At 42.6% G+C, this 16,374-nt stretch overlaps 1 protein-coding gene across 1 annotated transcript; it reads right to left on the bottom strand.

Moving 5' to 3' along the window:
- Positions 1–3,782: 3,782 nt before the first annotated feature.
- HTR1B (5-hydroxytryptamine receptor 1B) lies at positions 3,783–9,366 on the bottom strand. Its single transcript, XM_029595579.1, has 2 exons — positions 8,135–9,366; positions 3,783–4,855 (listed from the first exon to the last, which is right to left on the bottom strand). The coding sequence occupies exon 1, from the start codon at positions 9,342–9,344 to the stop codon at positions 8,199–8,201; it is 1,146 nt and encodes a 381-aa protein (XP_029451439.1). The 5' UTR covers positions 9,345–9,366; the 3' UTR covers positions 3,783–4,855; positions 8,135–8,198.
- Positions 9,367–16,374: the final 7,008 nt, after the last annotated feature.

Raw genomic sequence — 16,374 nt, 5'->3', positions numbered from 1 at the left:
AGGCCGGATTTAACCACTCTCTAAAGAAGTGTTTCTCAACCACTGGTCAATGGACCGGCCCCAGACCCGGGCAGTGTTTATTCCAGTCCGTGTGACGGTCATTGCAGGAGGATGAAGTGAAAGCGAGACTTGCCCTGGGGCTGCACACGCAGCCAGCAGAGACCATTTTTTCTAACGTTTCACCCGTCCTGCCCTGCGGATGAATGTTAAAGAGCTGACGTGAGACTGGGTCAGTGTTTCCTCTGCTCTCAGTCTCCAATTCCTCTATAGAAGCCAAGAGGAGAGGAGACCATTGTGGGGCCTGAGAGTGGAGCAGACACTGACTCACTTTCAGGTAAGCTCATTAATATTCAGCCGTAGTTTCTCCCCTCCCAGACATTGTGCCTCGGGCCCAGCCCCGAGTGGAAAAACAAAATTCAGAGGGTAGGAGTATTCATTGTAGTAGTAGTGTTTCTTCCTGGCAAGGAGAAGGGAGAGAAAGGGAATATTTTTTTTTTTTTTTTTTTAAATAAAAGCAATTTTTTTTTTTTTTAAAACAAGTGTCATTAAACTAGCTAAGTTACCTGCTTTAAAATGACACAGGCAAGCTACAGGGCTGACCAATAAGATCAAATATCGGGTGGAGGAGGGGATATATCCTTTCCCCCACACTCTGTAGTTTTCTGCGCCCCTCACTCTCAGCAGCACTGCAACCGATCCATAGAATTTAAGGAAGATAGCCTGCCTGTCTCTGGTGTGGAAAACATTGAGACACTGCTCTAAAGAACATTAAATGCTGCTTCCCCGGAGCTCCCAAATTCAAGAACCTCAAAAAAGGAAAGGATTTACCACATAGGAAATAGCATAGTACCCAAAGCTATCAGTTTAGAATGATTAAAAAATGGAAATACTGCAATATGGGCAAGCCACATGCATTAAGCTGTGCACTTCATTACCAGTATCTATGCCACACTCTGCAGTCAATATTTGACTTAATGTGATGTACAAGATAGTCGGAAGATTACCTCTTCAGACCTGTGCTGGGAAACTTATGAAATTTGGATTTTGAATAATCATTGTAAGAACTAATTCAGTCATCACTCCAAAGCTGCATTGAAATGATTTTACTGTGCTTCCAGGAATAGCATGGGGGTAACCTGCACAGAGTGACAATTACAATCCTAAAATCTTTTCTGGGCAGACTGATGGGCCATTTTGACATTTTTCTGCTGCATTTATAATGTTGCTATATTACTATGTTATTTTAGTACATTGCTCTAATACAAAATTACACTTTTATTTTTTTAGAAACTGAATTCCTTTCTTGTAATGTCTTGGTCAATCTGAAACAAACTATGGTTCTGTTTTATCTATGACATATATACTATGCCCATAATACAAACAGCATTTAGTAATCTATCTTCAATAGTTCTGTTCGGTGCTATCCAAATCAAAAAGAAATGATGTGCAAATCAACCAGCTTGGTTACGCGTACTTTCCATGGCAAATATTTGTGTTTAATAACAGTGTAACGCTAAACCTACAGCCAATGTGCAAGATTGATCTCATCAATAGTAAACTCAGAAGTGTGAAAAACATTCCAGATCTTTTTATTATGCATTTGGTATACATTCTCATGATCAAGAATGTTTAATTCTTAAGACCTGGTGCCTATGCTAAGTTTACCTCTTCCTGTTACACTACTGCATGCAGCATTTCTGAACCATGAAAATAATTATTTGGGGGGTTGCAAAAAAAAAAAAAAAATTAGAGCTATGCCATTCTACGTGATCTTGAAAACTCTTAAGCATCAGCATTTTGGTTAACTTTTCTGTTGGTCCAATAGAAGATAGCACAGCTTGCAAAGAATCAAGTTTTCTCCAGACCACTACAGCTGCTGGAACTCTGCACCACTGTTGTTTTACAAGTCCTAGAAAATGTAAAAGATATCTTTATCCTTCTCATTTTAGGATTATTCTCAAAGGTATTGCAAGTGAAAGGCAACATGGTACCTCAAGGAATAATGCAGATCATTGTTTCCTGCAAATCACTGTTATATGCAATGTCTTCTGGAGGCAAGATATCCATGGGACTTGCAATGTGACTGTGGTGAAGAATAGGGTGTTGTTAATCAGGGAGCAGGTGACAGGTATATCAATGCTAATGATCATTTGACACTCTTACTTTCAAGGGTACGTTTTACAGATCTATCCACAGTAGCCTTATAAGCTACTAAAAATTAGTCACGGCTACTATGACCAGTGAACTTAGCCATGACTCAACCTCCCATTACAAAAATTAAAAAAAAAAAAAGGCAGGGTGTTGTTATGAAGAAAAATGAAAGAAAATTCTCCAACACTGTATTGTTCTTAAAGTCGTTTATTGGAGAGGGGTGATGGGGGACAGATTCAAGAAAACTACATTTTTCCAACCTCGCAAATGAAAAAGGGTTTGGTAAGCTGTGTCAGTTTGGGAACATTATATATGTGGGAACATGACTGATACAAAGCAGCACAATGTTGTCATAGTGCAAATGAAAGAAAGCTTGGCATTTCAGTCTTGCACATGGAAATGCATTATTCTTTATACAAGGAAAACTAAGGGGCCTGTAGCCCTCATGACCTGTTGGATTAACTATTCATTCCGTTTTTAATTTTCATAAATAATTAGTGCATCAATTTCCATGTTTTCAAATTTGTTCAGCATTATAGTATGGTTTCAAGAAGGTAGTATTTGATATAGCCCCCAGTTTTGCTGTAGAAGCAACACTGAGCCACATATTTGCTTGTCAGGTCTGACCTTAATTAGAAGATAACTTTTTCCAATACTTCCAAAAATGAAAGGATGAAAGTAACTGATCCTCAGATATTGTTTTTGTATCCATAAAATCTGAGGCCTTACTATTTTGACTTAAAGAAACATGACCCTACTACCAAATCGAGTTATATTAATTTTTTTTTTATTTCCAGAGATTAAAATCTAACTGAAACCCAGATATCCATGTCTGTTATATTTCTATTAACTAAGTCACATCCAAGTCAGGAATTCTTATGCAAAAACAAGTATGCTTTTATTAGCAAATGTTCAGATTTAGCTGTCCTCCACTGTTTAGTTAATTCTGTAGCAGTAGGGAAATGGTCTTTAACCCTTCAGAAACAGCTTGTACTGCATTGCAGATTTCTAATACATCCATCTTGACATCCCTTCAAACCTAATAACCCTGGAAAGGCATCCCATTCTTAGGTGATGCAGTGCATGGACTTATTACAGTTGTTACTGCTTTGTGCTTATTGCCATTGCATTGCTAGGCTGTGGTTTTATTAGTTTCATTCTCACCTAGATTTACTTGAGATTGTGTAGAAGGGAGACATGAAATGCATAAGTAAAGGCAGATTGAATATTTCTGCTAAAACTAGAGCAGGTGGCAATTGTAGCCATCATCAATCATTTTTTTCAAGTGATGCATCAAATCATCTTTAAGTCCAATATTGAAAAAAAAAATCAAGTTAACCCATTAAGTTGTATTACAAGTAATGTAAATGCTTCAAGATTCTGTTAAGATCACAGTAAATGTGGTTTTCTTTATGTTTTTCAATTTAATATTCTTTGGGATTGCCTTTTACTTGCAGAAATACACATACTGTATATAAATATATATATATATATATATATATATATATATATATACATATATTTTTGATAACCAGAACATGAATTGTTCTACCTTAGCAGTTACTCCCAAATTCTTGTATTCTGATTTATAATGACCATACTGGACCAGAGTTTACTTGGGGTTTGTTTTTGGTTTGTTTTTTTTAACAAAAGGAAATAATTCAAACACATATCAAAGAGAATTAAATCAGAGCAACATTTCATTTATGTCTGACATCAGTTTATTCAGCTCTCTAGGCATTTATTTTGTAGGTGATATGGCTGTTCTAAAAGAGCAAGCTGTTTTAACTTTTGACAATGTACAACACAAGACAGTATAGGTAGTATTTCAGTCAATCATAAACTTATGTAGTCTAGGAGCTCAGTGCAGTAGGGGTGTGCAGCTAATGTTGTCAAAAAGCCAATACTTTAAATTTAATTTGGCAAGAACAAAAGGACATGGTTTCTTTCCCTTCATTCTTTCCTTCAAAGTAAAAACAAATTTCATTTATAAATAAAACTGATGCAAATAAAAAAAAAAAAGAGGAATGATGTGCTACATAGATCATTACATACCACACTCTTTAGATTCACATGCAATACAATTTACTAACTTTTAAAAACATTATCACTACAGTATATGCCTGCACTTTCATTCTGAAATACAAATCTGGCTTTTTCCACACTCCTACTTTCCATCTCTACTCAGCTAACCAAAAGGAAGTTGCATTTTATACCCTTGAATGAGCTGGCATTTCTTCCTAAAGTTTAGATGCTCTCCCTATACTCATCATGGAAAATCAGTCATGTTTCCTACTAAAAGGAATTACAAGTCTACATATAAAAACACACATCCTAGTAACACAAACACAACTGCATGTGCTTTAGTGCACACCCCTACAATGTGTATTTGAAAGTTTCACATGGGAGAAAACATAAAAAAGAAAACCAACGGTCACGGCGGGATTGCAAATTAAACCAATGGAAAGACTTAGTTTTCTACAATCCAGATGTCAATTCTAAGCATTGATTTGAAGTTGCCCTCTTTGCATCTGATATGAGTGAATATTTGAGGAACGTCATGGTAATAGTCATTACTGTGAAATGCAGGGCTGAACAGTAGGGTGGCAGTATGTATTGATGTTTTTGCTCAGTAGCATTCATGAGTCTGACAACTCTGGTTGGGGAGTTTCAGGCAGTGATTCTTTACAATATCGACTTGATTCTGTAGACAAAAAGGAAAACATTCATAGAATTATTGAGGAAGCGTCAAAAAATGAATTCTTCAGATTATTTTACATAAAAGTGTCTCTGAAGAAAAAAAATATAGAGATTGTATACTCTATGTTCTACAAAATAGATATTATTCAATTTGGATAAAACTGGTTCTTATTTTCAAAAAGCATTTTGGCAGACAGTAGTCATAAAACAGAAGAACCTTTATTTTGTTAAAACAGGACGTTCACTTTCAAGTTTAAATTTTCCTTTTGACTGCCTCTATTGATACTCATGGTTAAGGATTTTCATTTTTGGTTTATGATCATAGGCTAAGCTAACCCAAGACACCCAAAATTCAGCTATAGAATTGCTGCCCAGTCTCTCTTAAGATCCCTACTCTGAAACCAATCCTCAGATCCCTTTTTTCGCCTAGTAAATAGGATGCCAATATTCAAAGAAAGCTGAGCATCTGACCTAGGCAACTCAGTTTCTGGTGCCTAAAGTTAGCCAAATTGTCAGCTAAAGTAGGGTGCTTATGTTTTGTACTTAAAAACAAAACAACAAACAAACCTAACTTTAGTCACCTAAAACTGAGTCCTGCTATTTTTCCATCTTAACTTAGATACCTAAATTAGGTGCCTTGTCCTGAAAATCAGTGAATAGGCATCTAACTTACTTCCCCCAACCTGACTCCCACCGAGCCATGCCCACAATCTATGCACTAAATGTAAGTGCCTAGTGAAAATGAGTGCCTAAATGTAGGTGTTCAGGAAGGGAAAGTCTTCATTTAGGAAGCTCTAAGTACCTAACTTCTTAAATTAGGCACCTAGATCTTTTCTAAATTGGCCCCTAGATGTTTTGCCATAGGAACACTATGATTTCTGACCCAAGGGTCTGATTTACAAAGACCCCTCCCCTTCCTCTTTCTGTTTGTAGAATTTAAAAAGATTAGAGTGGCATGACGGCTTCTGGTCATCATTAACTTTTTAAAGCAATTTCCTCTAGCTCCTTTCTACTTCCGGCTCAGTCCGAACCAGGACTGGTGCCATGAGCTTTTATTTGCAACTAGCCAAGGATTCCTCTCCTCCTCCTACTTTGTGATTTTGTCAAGCCATTAAAGCAGTAGCTTGGGGGGCTTGGGGGGCTTTCCCAAAGGCCATTCAGCATGAAACTGGAATCCAGCCACTAGGTGTCACCCTTAAGCAAGGACCATTACACCCTCCCCCAGGAGCTGGGAATACTGTCTCCATAGCATCCCCAGCCCGTCCCAACCAAGGCATCAAACCTGGGATTTTCTGCATGGCAGTGCACAGCATTTGCCAAGTGAGCCACCAGGCCAGCTTTTTTTTTTTTTTTTAACAAAATATACTAGTGCCATAGAAAGGTCATGGGTTCTTAACTTGAAAAGTGAAATATTTGAGTAAAGAATTATTGAATGTTGCTGTCTTCTTCCTTTATTCTTTGAATTTTAAATAGTTAAACAAAACAAATAATTCCATTTGCAGTTAAACTGATTACAAAAATATTATTCCCCTTTGTTGTTCTGATTTTTATTGAAATTAGCAGCTCAAGAAACATGTGAAATCTTTGTAGCCTTCTCCTCATCTTCCCTTACCACTGTGGTTCTAAATAAATCTTGGGTCATCCCTCTGCAGATCCCAAGGAAAACCTCAGACAGCATAAACTAAAACGCAGTGTGTGTGTGTGGTATTCGTGCTATACGGATAATAGGGTGATGCCTAAATTATAGGTGAATTTAGCAGATTAAAAAAAAAAGAAAAAGAAAACAACAGGTGTGATTATAATAAAACTTGCATATCTATTCAGACCTCTTTAGATCTGAATTCTGCTTCTGCATTTAGACCACATATATGAATATGTGGACTCAAGAATCCTACTGCTGCTTAAATATTTATAAAGTTTTCTGTTTTGTTTTTTTTCATACTGTGTAGAGGATCCATATTCATCATTTCTAGGAATTTAGTCGGGTGGAGCAAAGGGGATTGAGAACAATGAACAACAAGAGGGGTAAAAAATGGCGGGGAATGTGAATTGTGACATGTTGCTTGTGTAAAAAAAAAAAAAAAAAACCCTCCGGTCCACCTTCAGTGTGTACTGGTCTGGAAGCAAGCGGTAGTGGAATGAACAGGATGGACCGTGGGAAGGAATAAAAGACAACTTCCTTGAACCATGGCAGTTCACATGGCCTTTAATACCACCCAGCTTTAATGTCAGAGGGAAATGATGGTAGTGAGCCGCATGCGTGATGTCCTGCAGCTGGGCTTTTAAGGGTTTCTTTTTTTTTTTTTTTCTCCAATGCTCAGATTCACATAAGTAATGTAGAACTGAGATAATGTCAGCACTTCTCATAGGGTCCGACTAATTCAACGCTAATTGATACCAATAGCTGCATTAATGTGTGCAGCTCGCTGTCATTTACATATCATGAGCTCCATTAACTACCAACCAATAGGTATTACCCTACAGCAACCCTGAGTTTAAAATTAAAAAGAAAAAAAAAACAACAATCAGCTTTGGCCCCTGCACCTATCTACACACGCGTCGTTTCCCTGGTAAGACACCGTTTGACAACCGCTGCACCGCTGCGGAGAAATGATCAGACACCTCCAGTAAACACACACGCCCTCCTAGATGGCTGTTCTCGGAAGTTACTTTTTAGTTTCAAACACGAAAACAAACATACGATTTATGATTCATTACACTGATGCAAGCGCTTCTAAAACTTTTTTTTCCCCCCTTTTTTTTTTTTTTTGCTCTGTCCAATCAAAACTTTTAGCACAGGGAACCTTTCAAGCTATAAAAGTCCCTGCAGTTCCCTGAACCTTCAGTTTTACACACGCAGGACGTACTGGAGCCCTGCAATGCCTTTCCCTTTAAGATTCCCTACGCAAACATGTCTATAGCAAGTCACCTAAACAACTTAGCTCCCTTCCCGTCAATATCTGCAGTTTAATCTGTCCAAAAAGTAAAAGTCTCCTTGCCCAGAGCTCTCTCTCCAGATCCTGGATTTGCTCTGCTACTGATTTTATGACATAAATCCACAAGGCGCGCCTGCTCATGTAGGACACTCTTAACGATTGCAGTGCAGCAGAGTTATTATTTAACATGGTATATATATATATATATGGCAGGAACCCTATATAATGTACACCCCCCCATCTATACACACCGCTAGCGTTGGGCCTTTGGTCTCTCTTGGGAGAAATCTCGAACTGGGCTCTCCACACCCGAACAGCTGGGAACACCGTAAGAAGAATGCACCTACCTGTAGAGCTAGACCCCCAACATAAGTGCATTCAAGGAGCTTTATAGAACACAGCAGTCAAAACTCAGCATGTGCATCTAAACCGAATCAGTTTATGAAAAGCTTGTTTGAAGTCCTCGTTTGACATAGTATAGATTATTGGGTTAATTAAAGAGTTGAGATATCCTAGCCACGTGAAAAAGTCAAAAATGGAGGCGTGGAACCAGCAGGATTCCTTGCAAATAGGAAGCACCAGGGTGATGATGAAGAAGGGCAACCAACAGACAATGAAGGCTCCTAGGATAATCCCCAAAGTCTTGGTGGCTTTGCGCTCCCTGGCAGCCATGATCTTCTTCTTCTCCAAAAGGGCATCCGACACTTTCACTTTGACCTGATTCAAGTAGACCGGAGAGCCCGTCTCGCCGGCCATGTCTGGCGTCTTGGAGTTCACGGAGGACACAGAGGACGAGCCCGGCGAGTCGGTGATCAAGTGCGCCCTGGTCAACCTCTTCCCCGTCTTCTTCGGCGACTGCTTCAGGATCCTGGACCGGGCCTCCACGTAGATCCTTCCGTACAGCGCGATGAGAAGTAAGGTGGGGAAGTAAAACGCGCCCACCGTGGAGTAAATCGTGTACAGGATGTGGTCCGTGTTCACCTCGCAGACGGACAGCTCGCCCTCGACTTTTGCCTGCCGCCAAAAGAAGGGGGGCATGGAGATGGAGATGGAGAAGACCCACACCAGCACGATCATCACCGCCGCCCTCTTGGGAGTCCTTTTCTTGGCATATTCGACCGCGTCCGTGATCGCCCAGTATCTGTCCAACGCTATGGCACACAGGTGGAGGATGGACGCGCTGCAACAAGTGATATCCGACGACAGCCACACATCACAGACCACCTGGCCTAAAGTCCACTTGCCGGTCACTGTGGACATGGTGCTGATGGGCATTACCAGGATGGACACTAAAAGGTCGGTGAAAGCCAGGGAGGCTATAAGGTAATTGGCGGGCGTGTGCAGCTTTCTGGTCTGATAGACTGTGGCAATGACAAAGGCGTTGGACAGTACAGTGGCCAGGGTGATAAGAGCCAGGACGATGGTCAGGATTATCTGCCAGGAGGAGAGCCCGGGGGCGTCTGAATAGTGGCTACAGTTTCTGTCCTGGTAAGAGTCATTGGTCTGAAAGACATTCAGGCTGTCAGCTGCTGGGGGACAGCCAGTTTGCTGCTCCATCACTCGGGCCGTCGGACACTCATTGAGCAAAAGCAAAAAAAAAAAAAGGCTGCAATCAATGGAAACGCTTCGGGTTTAACTTACCCCTCTCGCAGTTTAGAGTCCTTCGGGGTCGCCCGTGGCTCCGATCTGCCCGATCCCGTAAGCCCGGCACAAACGCCTGAACTTTTGCAGGGCGGTCCCCCGGGCTGAACGTCGTTGGGATGCAACCCCCCCCCCCTAGCCGCTTGTTTCACAAGGTGGCCAACTCATCCTCGTGAAACGACAGAAGAGGGGGATCGAGCGAGAAAGCAGGCTCTCCCGTGCAGGGCGTGGGACTCGCTCGCTTTGCACGCTGGCCGGTCCCGGGAGGAGCCCATCGTGGAGCGAATGCCTCACCTACCGGGCTTTAACGTCTCTCTGCTGGAGCAGCTTTGACTGAAACGACCATCGGGCATTGCTGAGGATCCCCCAACACCTCGGGCTTAACATAAAAAAAAGATTTCCAATAAGATGCAAACTCTGGAATTTATCCGGACTCGCTGTAGCCTCTTTTCATTTAGAACTCAAGTTCTTTTGTTTATTTATCTCATTTGTGCAGGGTTATCCGGTGAAGCCCTTCGCTAGGTACAGCAGAAAGAGTTAATCCAGTGATTTTTTTTTTTTTTTTTTACCTGGGAGATTTTTTCAGCGCTTTGCAATTAAAAAAAAAAAAAGTAAATCTGCATCAACTCCAGCTCTTTTTTTTTTTTCCTCAAGGCTTCTCGTCTACTTCTTGAAGTTAGCGCTGGAAGGGGGAGACGCTGGCAGCCCCATAACCCTTCTGTCTCCGGTGCACGATCCTCGGAGACTTGCCCAGCGGTTGCTTTGCTCCCCGTAGCAGACAGTCCGAGCTGTTAGGCACGCAAAAAAAAAAAAAAGATAAGGAAGAAAGAAAAAGAAAAGAAAAAACAAAAGTTAGGAGGGACTGCGAATCTATGCGTTAGAGAGAGGCTGCGCTCGCCCTTATATACAGCCCCTCTTCGGTGGGAGAAAAAATCCCAAGTACGGTGCTCAGGCTGCTCCCGGGCGCTTCTCCTTCTCACTTTCAGCCCCCCGGCTCCTCCCGGGTCCTAGCGCCGGGCGGGTGAACCTCCAAGCAGGGAAGCCGCCGTCCGTGCGGAACCTCCTCAGCCTCCCTTAACCTGGCGGCAGCCCCAGAGACACCGCCCGCAGCAGGACGTCAGCCGCACTTCTCCGCGCTTCGGCTACCATTGCAAATGTTCCGTGCAGGAGCTCAGGGATTTATCGCCACGGCTTCCTGCTGCTCGCCCCTTCTCCTCCTCCTCCTCCTGTGTCCTGCGAACCGACAATGCATCGGGAAATAAGCAGGGATCGTTTGCAGCTTTTTCCTTGCGTTTTAGCAGCCGTGGGCAGGATGGTCAGAAATGTTTAATGTAAGGTGCACTACACGGTCTTGTCCACAAAAAAACATGTACACATAATCGTGTAATGTGAAGCTTAAAGCAACACATTGGGGGGTGATATTTTATGCACATCGGTGCAGCCACATGATCCCACAGACCGTGTGATGTGTTCTCTAAATCTCTATATCCGAGGTATGATACTGAGATCGCCTTAGTTGCTCAGGCTTAGTTAGGGTCACATTAAAGCAGCAGTAGCAGGTTAAACAGGGTAAACAATTCAGAAGAGGGAAATAAAGAGGAAACACGCCTGCCCCTCGTCATCAGAAATATGACAGCACTATTTTATTGGCTTTTCAAGAATGACACTGTTTAACCACCCTTTAGTTCTGCACCACAAACTAATGCTACATTTTCATCGGATCCGCCTCGCAGTACTTACCGGGAACATCTGGAAGGGGCTTGGGTTGCGGAGGTCTAACGCTTGTATCGACTTGTGCGAAGCAATTCTGAAATCTGCACCTATGTGGAACTCCTTAAGCAAACCATTACATGACTGTTAAAACATTATTATGCTGCCTCCTAAGAAAATCTCTCAATGGAGGAGCAAGCTAAAAAGGTACAATTACTTTAACCATTTACCAAAGAAACGAAATGCGATTTTAGAATAGATAGAAACTCTCTTGTCCTGACATCGTTTGACCAAAGCAAACACCAATAATATAATAAAACTTATTTAGAGACTGAATTCTTTGGACAATTTCAAAAAGTTCATGAATCCTTACAGTTGAGATATAGCCAAATAAAAATAATGCTCCTAACCATTTGAAGAATCAAACGCTTCAACGTGCTCTTGCTATGCCTCTCAGACTCATGCACAAAACTTTCACTTGACTTTTGACTGTACATTAATAGAATAGTGCCCGTTTTCTGGAGTCTAGTCAAATCTAAGACTTTTTTTTTTTTTCAAAAAAACCCCAAGTGATGTGAGACTGTGGTTAATAAGATTGATGTAGAACTTATTTAGGAATATTCACTTTTTCCCCAAAGAAAAATCAAAGATAGGCACATATTCACCACAGTATTTTTATCATCATATACTGTATTCCTTCTTATTGGATTAAATACATTTCTTGGCTAGCTATTTGTAGCTAGTACTCCCTTCATCAGGAAATTGTTATTCTAAGGGCTCTGTTCCCTGGGTTTTAATTTTCAAATACATAAAGGCTGCTATAATTTCCAGGTCCTATTTATGATTTGGACAGATGTATTTTGCATTTATTTGTCTTTATCCAGATGTGTAAAACATGTACCTCTGATGTTGAAGTAAGGAGAAAAAAATAGGTAATATAAGAAAAACATCTCGAAGTATTAAGTCGTTAAAAAAATCTATGTTTGGAGGGGGGCCTTACAGAGTTTGCTGTCCCATACAGGTACCAGATATCGGCTCTCTGAGGAACAAGCCAAACATCAGTAAATCATGCAGTCACTCTGTCTGACCACCCCTTTTATCACCTGGGCATCTAGCGCAATGTTTCCCAACCATTCTCAATTGGGTTTTCAGAATTGCAGCAATGAATATTCCTGAGATAGATTTGTATTCACTGGGTCTGCAAAGTATGCAAATCTGTCTCCTGTATATTTGTGTGGCAATCCTGAAAATCCAATTGGTTAGGTGTGCCTCCAGGGAAGGGCTGAGAAACACTGATCTAGTGGTGGAACTAACTCTCATGCAGGCTACTTGATTTTTACCTACTTGAAAACGTTTTTATTATTCATTTTTGCCTGTGTGGCAAGCTTCAAATCTATTTTTTTAAGCCAGTCTTATTAATATTTTACAACTACCTTGCCAGCTCTTTCCCACTCTCCTCATTTGGGCTTGTTTTCCATTTTGAAGGTTGCCTTTTTTTTATCTCACCATTTACCCATGCTGGCAGTCATTTGGTCTTTCTTGGACTTTTTTTTTTTTTTTTTTTTTACTCACGGAATACATTTTAACTGGGCTTCCAAGATAGTATTCTTAAAAAAATCTAAAAACATATTATCAAAGTAGGGGTGAGCCCATTCTTAAACAATCTCCATGCCTCATGCAGATTTTTAATCCTTGCAATTGCCCCTTTTAGTTTCTTCCTGAATAAGTTTTTTTCTATTTCATCATAGTATCCCTTTCTGATTTGAATGCTACTGCAGTACTTTTACTTAGTATTCACCCTTTGGTGATTTTATCCAATTAGATTGCATTATGATCACTGTTTCCAAGCAGCCCCTGCCCCTTGCACAAAGTCTAGCAAGAGGGGGAACTACGTTTAAACACATCTAAAGTAATTCCCCCTTTTGTCAGTTAGTTACAGGATCTGCTGCTCCATGAAACAGTCATTTATGACATCTAAAAATTATATCACCCTTGCATGGCCTGATGACCCTTTTACCTAAGTAATAGTAGGTAATTGAAATCTCCCATTATTATTCTGTTGACAAAATTATTAGCCTGTCTAGTCAACTTCAGCATTTCACAATCTGCTTCATTATCCAGGTTAGGCAGATGATAGTATACTACTACTACTGATATATTTTTCCCAATTTTACATGGAACTTCTATCAATAGAGATTCCAGAGCTCTGTTTGTTTCCAGTTTAATTCTTTCCTACTTGACTCCATGTCATCCTTAACATGTAGTGCCACCCTCACTCTGCATTCGATATATCCTGACATTTTGATATGTTTTGTATCCTGGTATTACAATATCTCTCATTGGTTATCCTTTTTTCCACAGATTGCTGAGATGTCTATAATGCCCATATCTTCATTTAGTGCCATACAAATTAAATCTTCATTCTTATTTTTTAGGCTTCCTGTGTTTCCATGCAGACAAGTAAGTTTAAGAGGGGTTTTTTTTTATCCCTAATAACAGCCTGTTTATTGTTAACAGATTATTCAGGTACTCTTTAAGCATTCATATTTGCTTTTCATTTAAATCAACCTGAGCTTGCTCAGCTTTTACTATCTGTCATCAGTATCCTTTGAAGTTACCTTAATTTGAACCATCTGCTCCAGATCAACTCTTGGCTCTCCCCAGTATTCTAGTTTAAATGCTGTTCCTCTATCTCCTTCCTAATTTCTTTAGAAGGGGGAAATCAGAGGCAGGACCAAGCAAGAAAAAGCTCAAACTGGAAGAGCATCTGCTCTTTGCTCCTACACTCATCTCTGTTCCTATGGTGCAGGAGCAGAAGTAGCAGAAGGTGGCATCAGCAGTGGAGGGGCAGAGGCACTAGGAGTGGAGCCACCCAAAAACAGCACAGCAACCCCCCCCCCCCCCCCACACACACACACACACACACACACATTCTTCCTGAGCAGTGTTGGTAGCAAATACTTGGACAATGTGTTCATTCAAATGAACCATGTGAAAAATTCTCTGACTCAGAGGACATTGAAGGGGATTTGGGGATTCTAGTTATTAGCATGCTTGCATCTAGTGAGCAGCTGCAGAAAACAGAAAGTGATACTGCTGGGGGTAAAGAACACCCCACCCCCTCCCTGGGAAGAGTGGATAGTGGAGAGCGTGAGAGATGCCCGTGGGCTTTTTCCTCCCTGTCTGCCCTTAACTCCAGCTCCAGCAGCAGCACCCAAGCAACCTAATCGGGGAAAGTAGATCCTGCAAAACATCAGAGGTACGGAGGCACTTTGGAAGATCAGAGTTTGGCAGAATGCATTCATTGTTTGTAAAGCTATAAGTAGAAGAAAGATACTGGCAATTTTACAAAAGAATGCCTATTAGTGAAAGTTTCAAGGGAGGCTGTCAGTACAAGCCTACAGTCCCTGTTTACCATGAAAGCAACAGCAGCAGCAGAAAATCCCATGTAAAGGGGAAGACTATCTCCTAAGCTGACTCCATGGTCTCTTCTGCCAGGCAACCAGCCCCCAACTCCACAGCAGCAATGTCAACAGCAAGAACCACTTGCCATGAAATGCAGGGTGCCCAACAGTTTGGTGAGGCCTTGCACAGCGTGGGATCTTTGAGTGACTGGATCCAGATCCCCTCGGATTTCTTCATATAATTCCAGGATAGCCCAAGAGCTAAGGTTATACCTACAAATCACACATAGTCCTCTGGCATGCCTAGCAAGGATGTTCATGGGGGGAAGATACGCTCCCTGTATCTCCTGAGCCGTGGCCGCCTGTGTGCCAGGCTCTGGTCTAAGCCCCGACCCTGCGGGGCCCTTCGCTCTGCCTACAGTGCAGGGACTTCCCTAGGAGGGCTTGGAACTGGCTTTGCCTGTTCTTGAGGTTGTTGATTTTCCGCTTGTTATTGTCTGCGGTGAGCCTGCCAAAGCACCCAGTATCCCGCAGCAATTAAACTCGCTATAAACATTATGGTTTTAGGAAGGTAGACCAGGTAAGAACTGTTGTGCACCCCGTCTGCGTCCGGCCCGCGCGTGGGTCTGCTCACCTCTCTGGTTCCACAGCAGGTCCCAGGACCTGCTGTGGAACCAGAGAGGCAACTGTGAGCTCTTCCAGGCCCCGGCGTCCCGCGGTGGCGGTCTCCGGGCCTTCCACTGCGCACCAGGCCTCATGTCGGAGTTCGGCACCTTCCATGGCATTGGCCATGCCCCTGCGCGTGCGCATGCAGACCACCCAGCCTCTTGTAGGGCCAGGGGTAGGTCCAAGCTCCGCGGCATGCCCCGATTGATTCCCTGATATAAGGAAGTCCCTGCCTGCACTTCCTTGCCTTGGCAATCGGGTTAGTATTGTGCTAGATTGTCACTGCATTATGAGCCTTGTTGCAGTCTTGTTGCAGTCTTGTTCCAGTCTCGTTCCAAGGTCCTTCTGTTCCAGCCTTGTTCCTGCATCCTTCCGTTCCAGTGTCCTCTTGTTCCTGTGTTCATCTGTCGTCTCCCCAGGTAGTACCTCCGGACTGTCTCACGGGTACTGACCTCGGCTTGCTCCTTGACTCTCCTGCCTGCTGCCTGCCTTCCGACCTCAGCTTGCTCCTTGACTAATCTGCCTGCTGCCTGCCTTCTTACCTCGGACTTCCTGTGACCTCCTCTGACCTCCGGAACCTGATCCCTGTATTGTTGACCACTCCTCGGACTGACCCTCGGATTTTGACCACTGCCTGATTGACCATGTCTCCAGATTCTGGCTCTGTTCCTTGCCTTGTCATCACCTACGCTGTTCTGGTCCTCCTTGCTCCATCTGACCTCCAGTCTTGAACCTGATCACGCTCCTCTCCTGTCTGTGGGCACGCCTGTCTATCATCTCTCCAGGAGACCCTGCGAGGCCCACCTATGTCCAAGCGGCCCGGGACCCTACAGGCTCCACCCGGGGGGACCTCGGGCTTTCAGTGGTGAAGCTCATCCTAGCCTCTGCCTCCTCCAGTGCTCCGCCCCTTGGGGACAGGTGCTTCCTGGTCCCTACCAGGGAGCCGTTTTCCACTGCTCCAGGACAAGGGTCCATCCCCGAGCGCAACAGGTTGCCAAGGCCATGGACTCGGCGCAGTCTCCTGCCTCCAGGGCCCTACCAGGTTTGACCACCACAGTCAAACAACATCCCCAAGCTTTGGAATTGCTGACTTCTTCGGTGGAAGAGCTTCTTTCCCAGCTCAAGATGCAGCTTTGGACAATCTTGTGGACCTATTGGCCTCCAAG

The sequence above is a fragment of the Rhinatrema bivittatum genome, chromosome 3 (assembly GCF_901001135.1).
Source record: "Rhinatrema bivittatum chromosome 3, aRhiBiv1.1, whole genome shotgun sequence".
In the NCBI taxonomy this organism is placed as follows: Eukaryota; Metazoa; Chordata; class Amphibia; order Gymnophiona; family Rhinatrematidae; genus Rhinatrema; species Rhinatrema bivittatum.
This window is presented reverse-complemented; position numbering and strand designations above follow the sequence as displayed.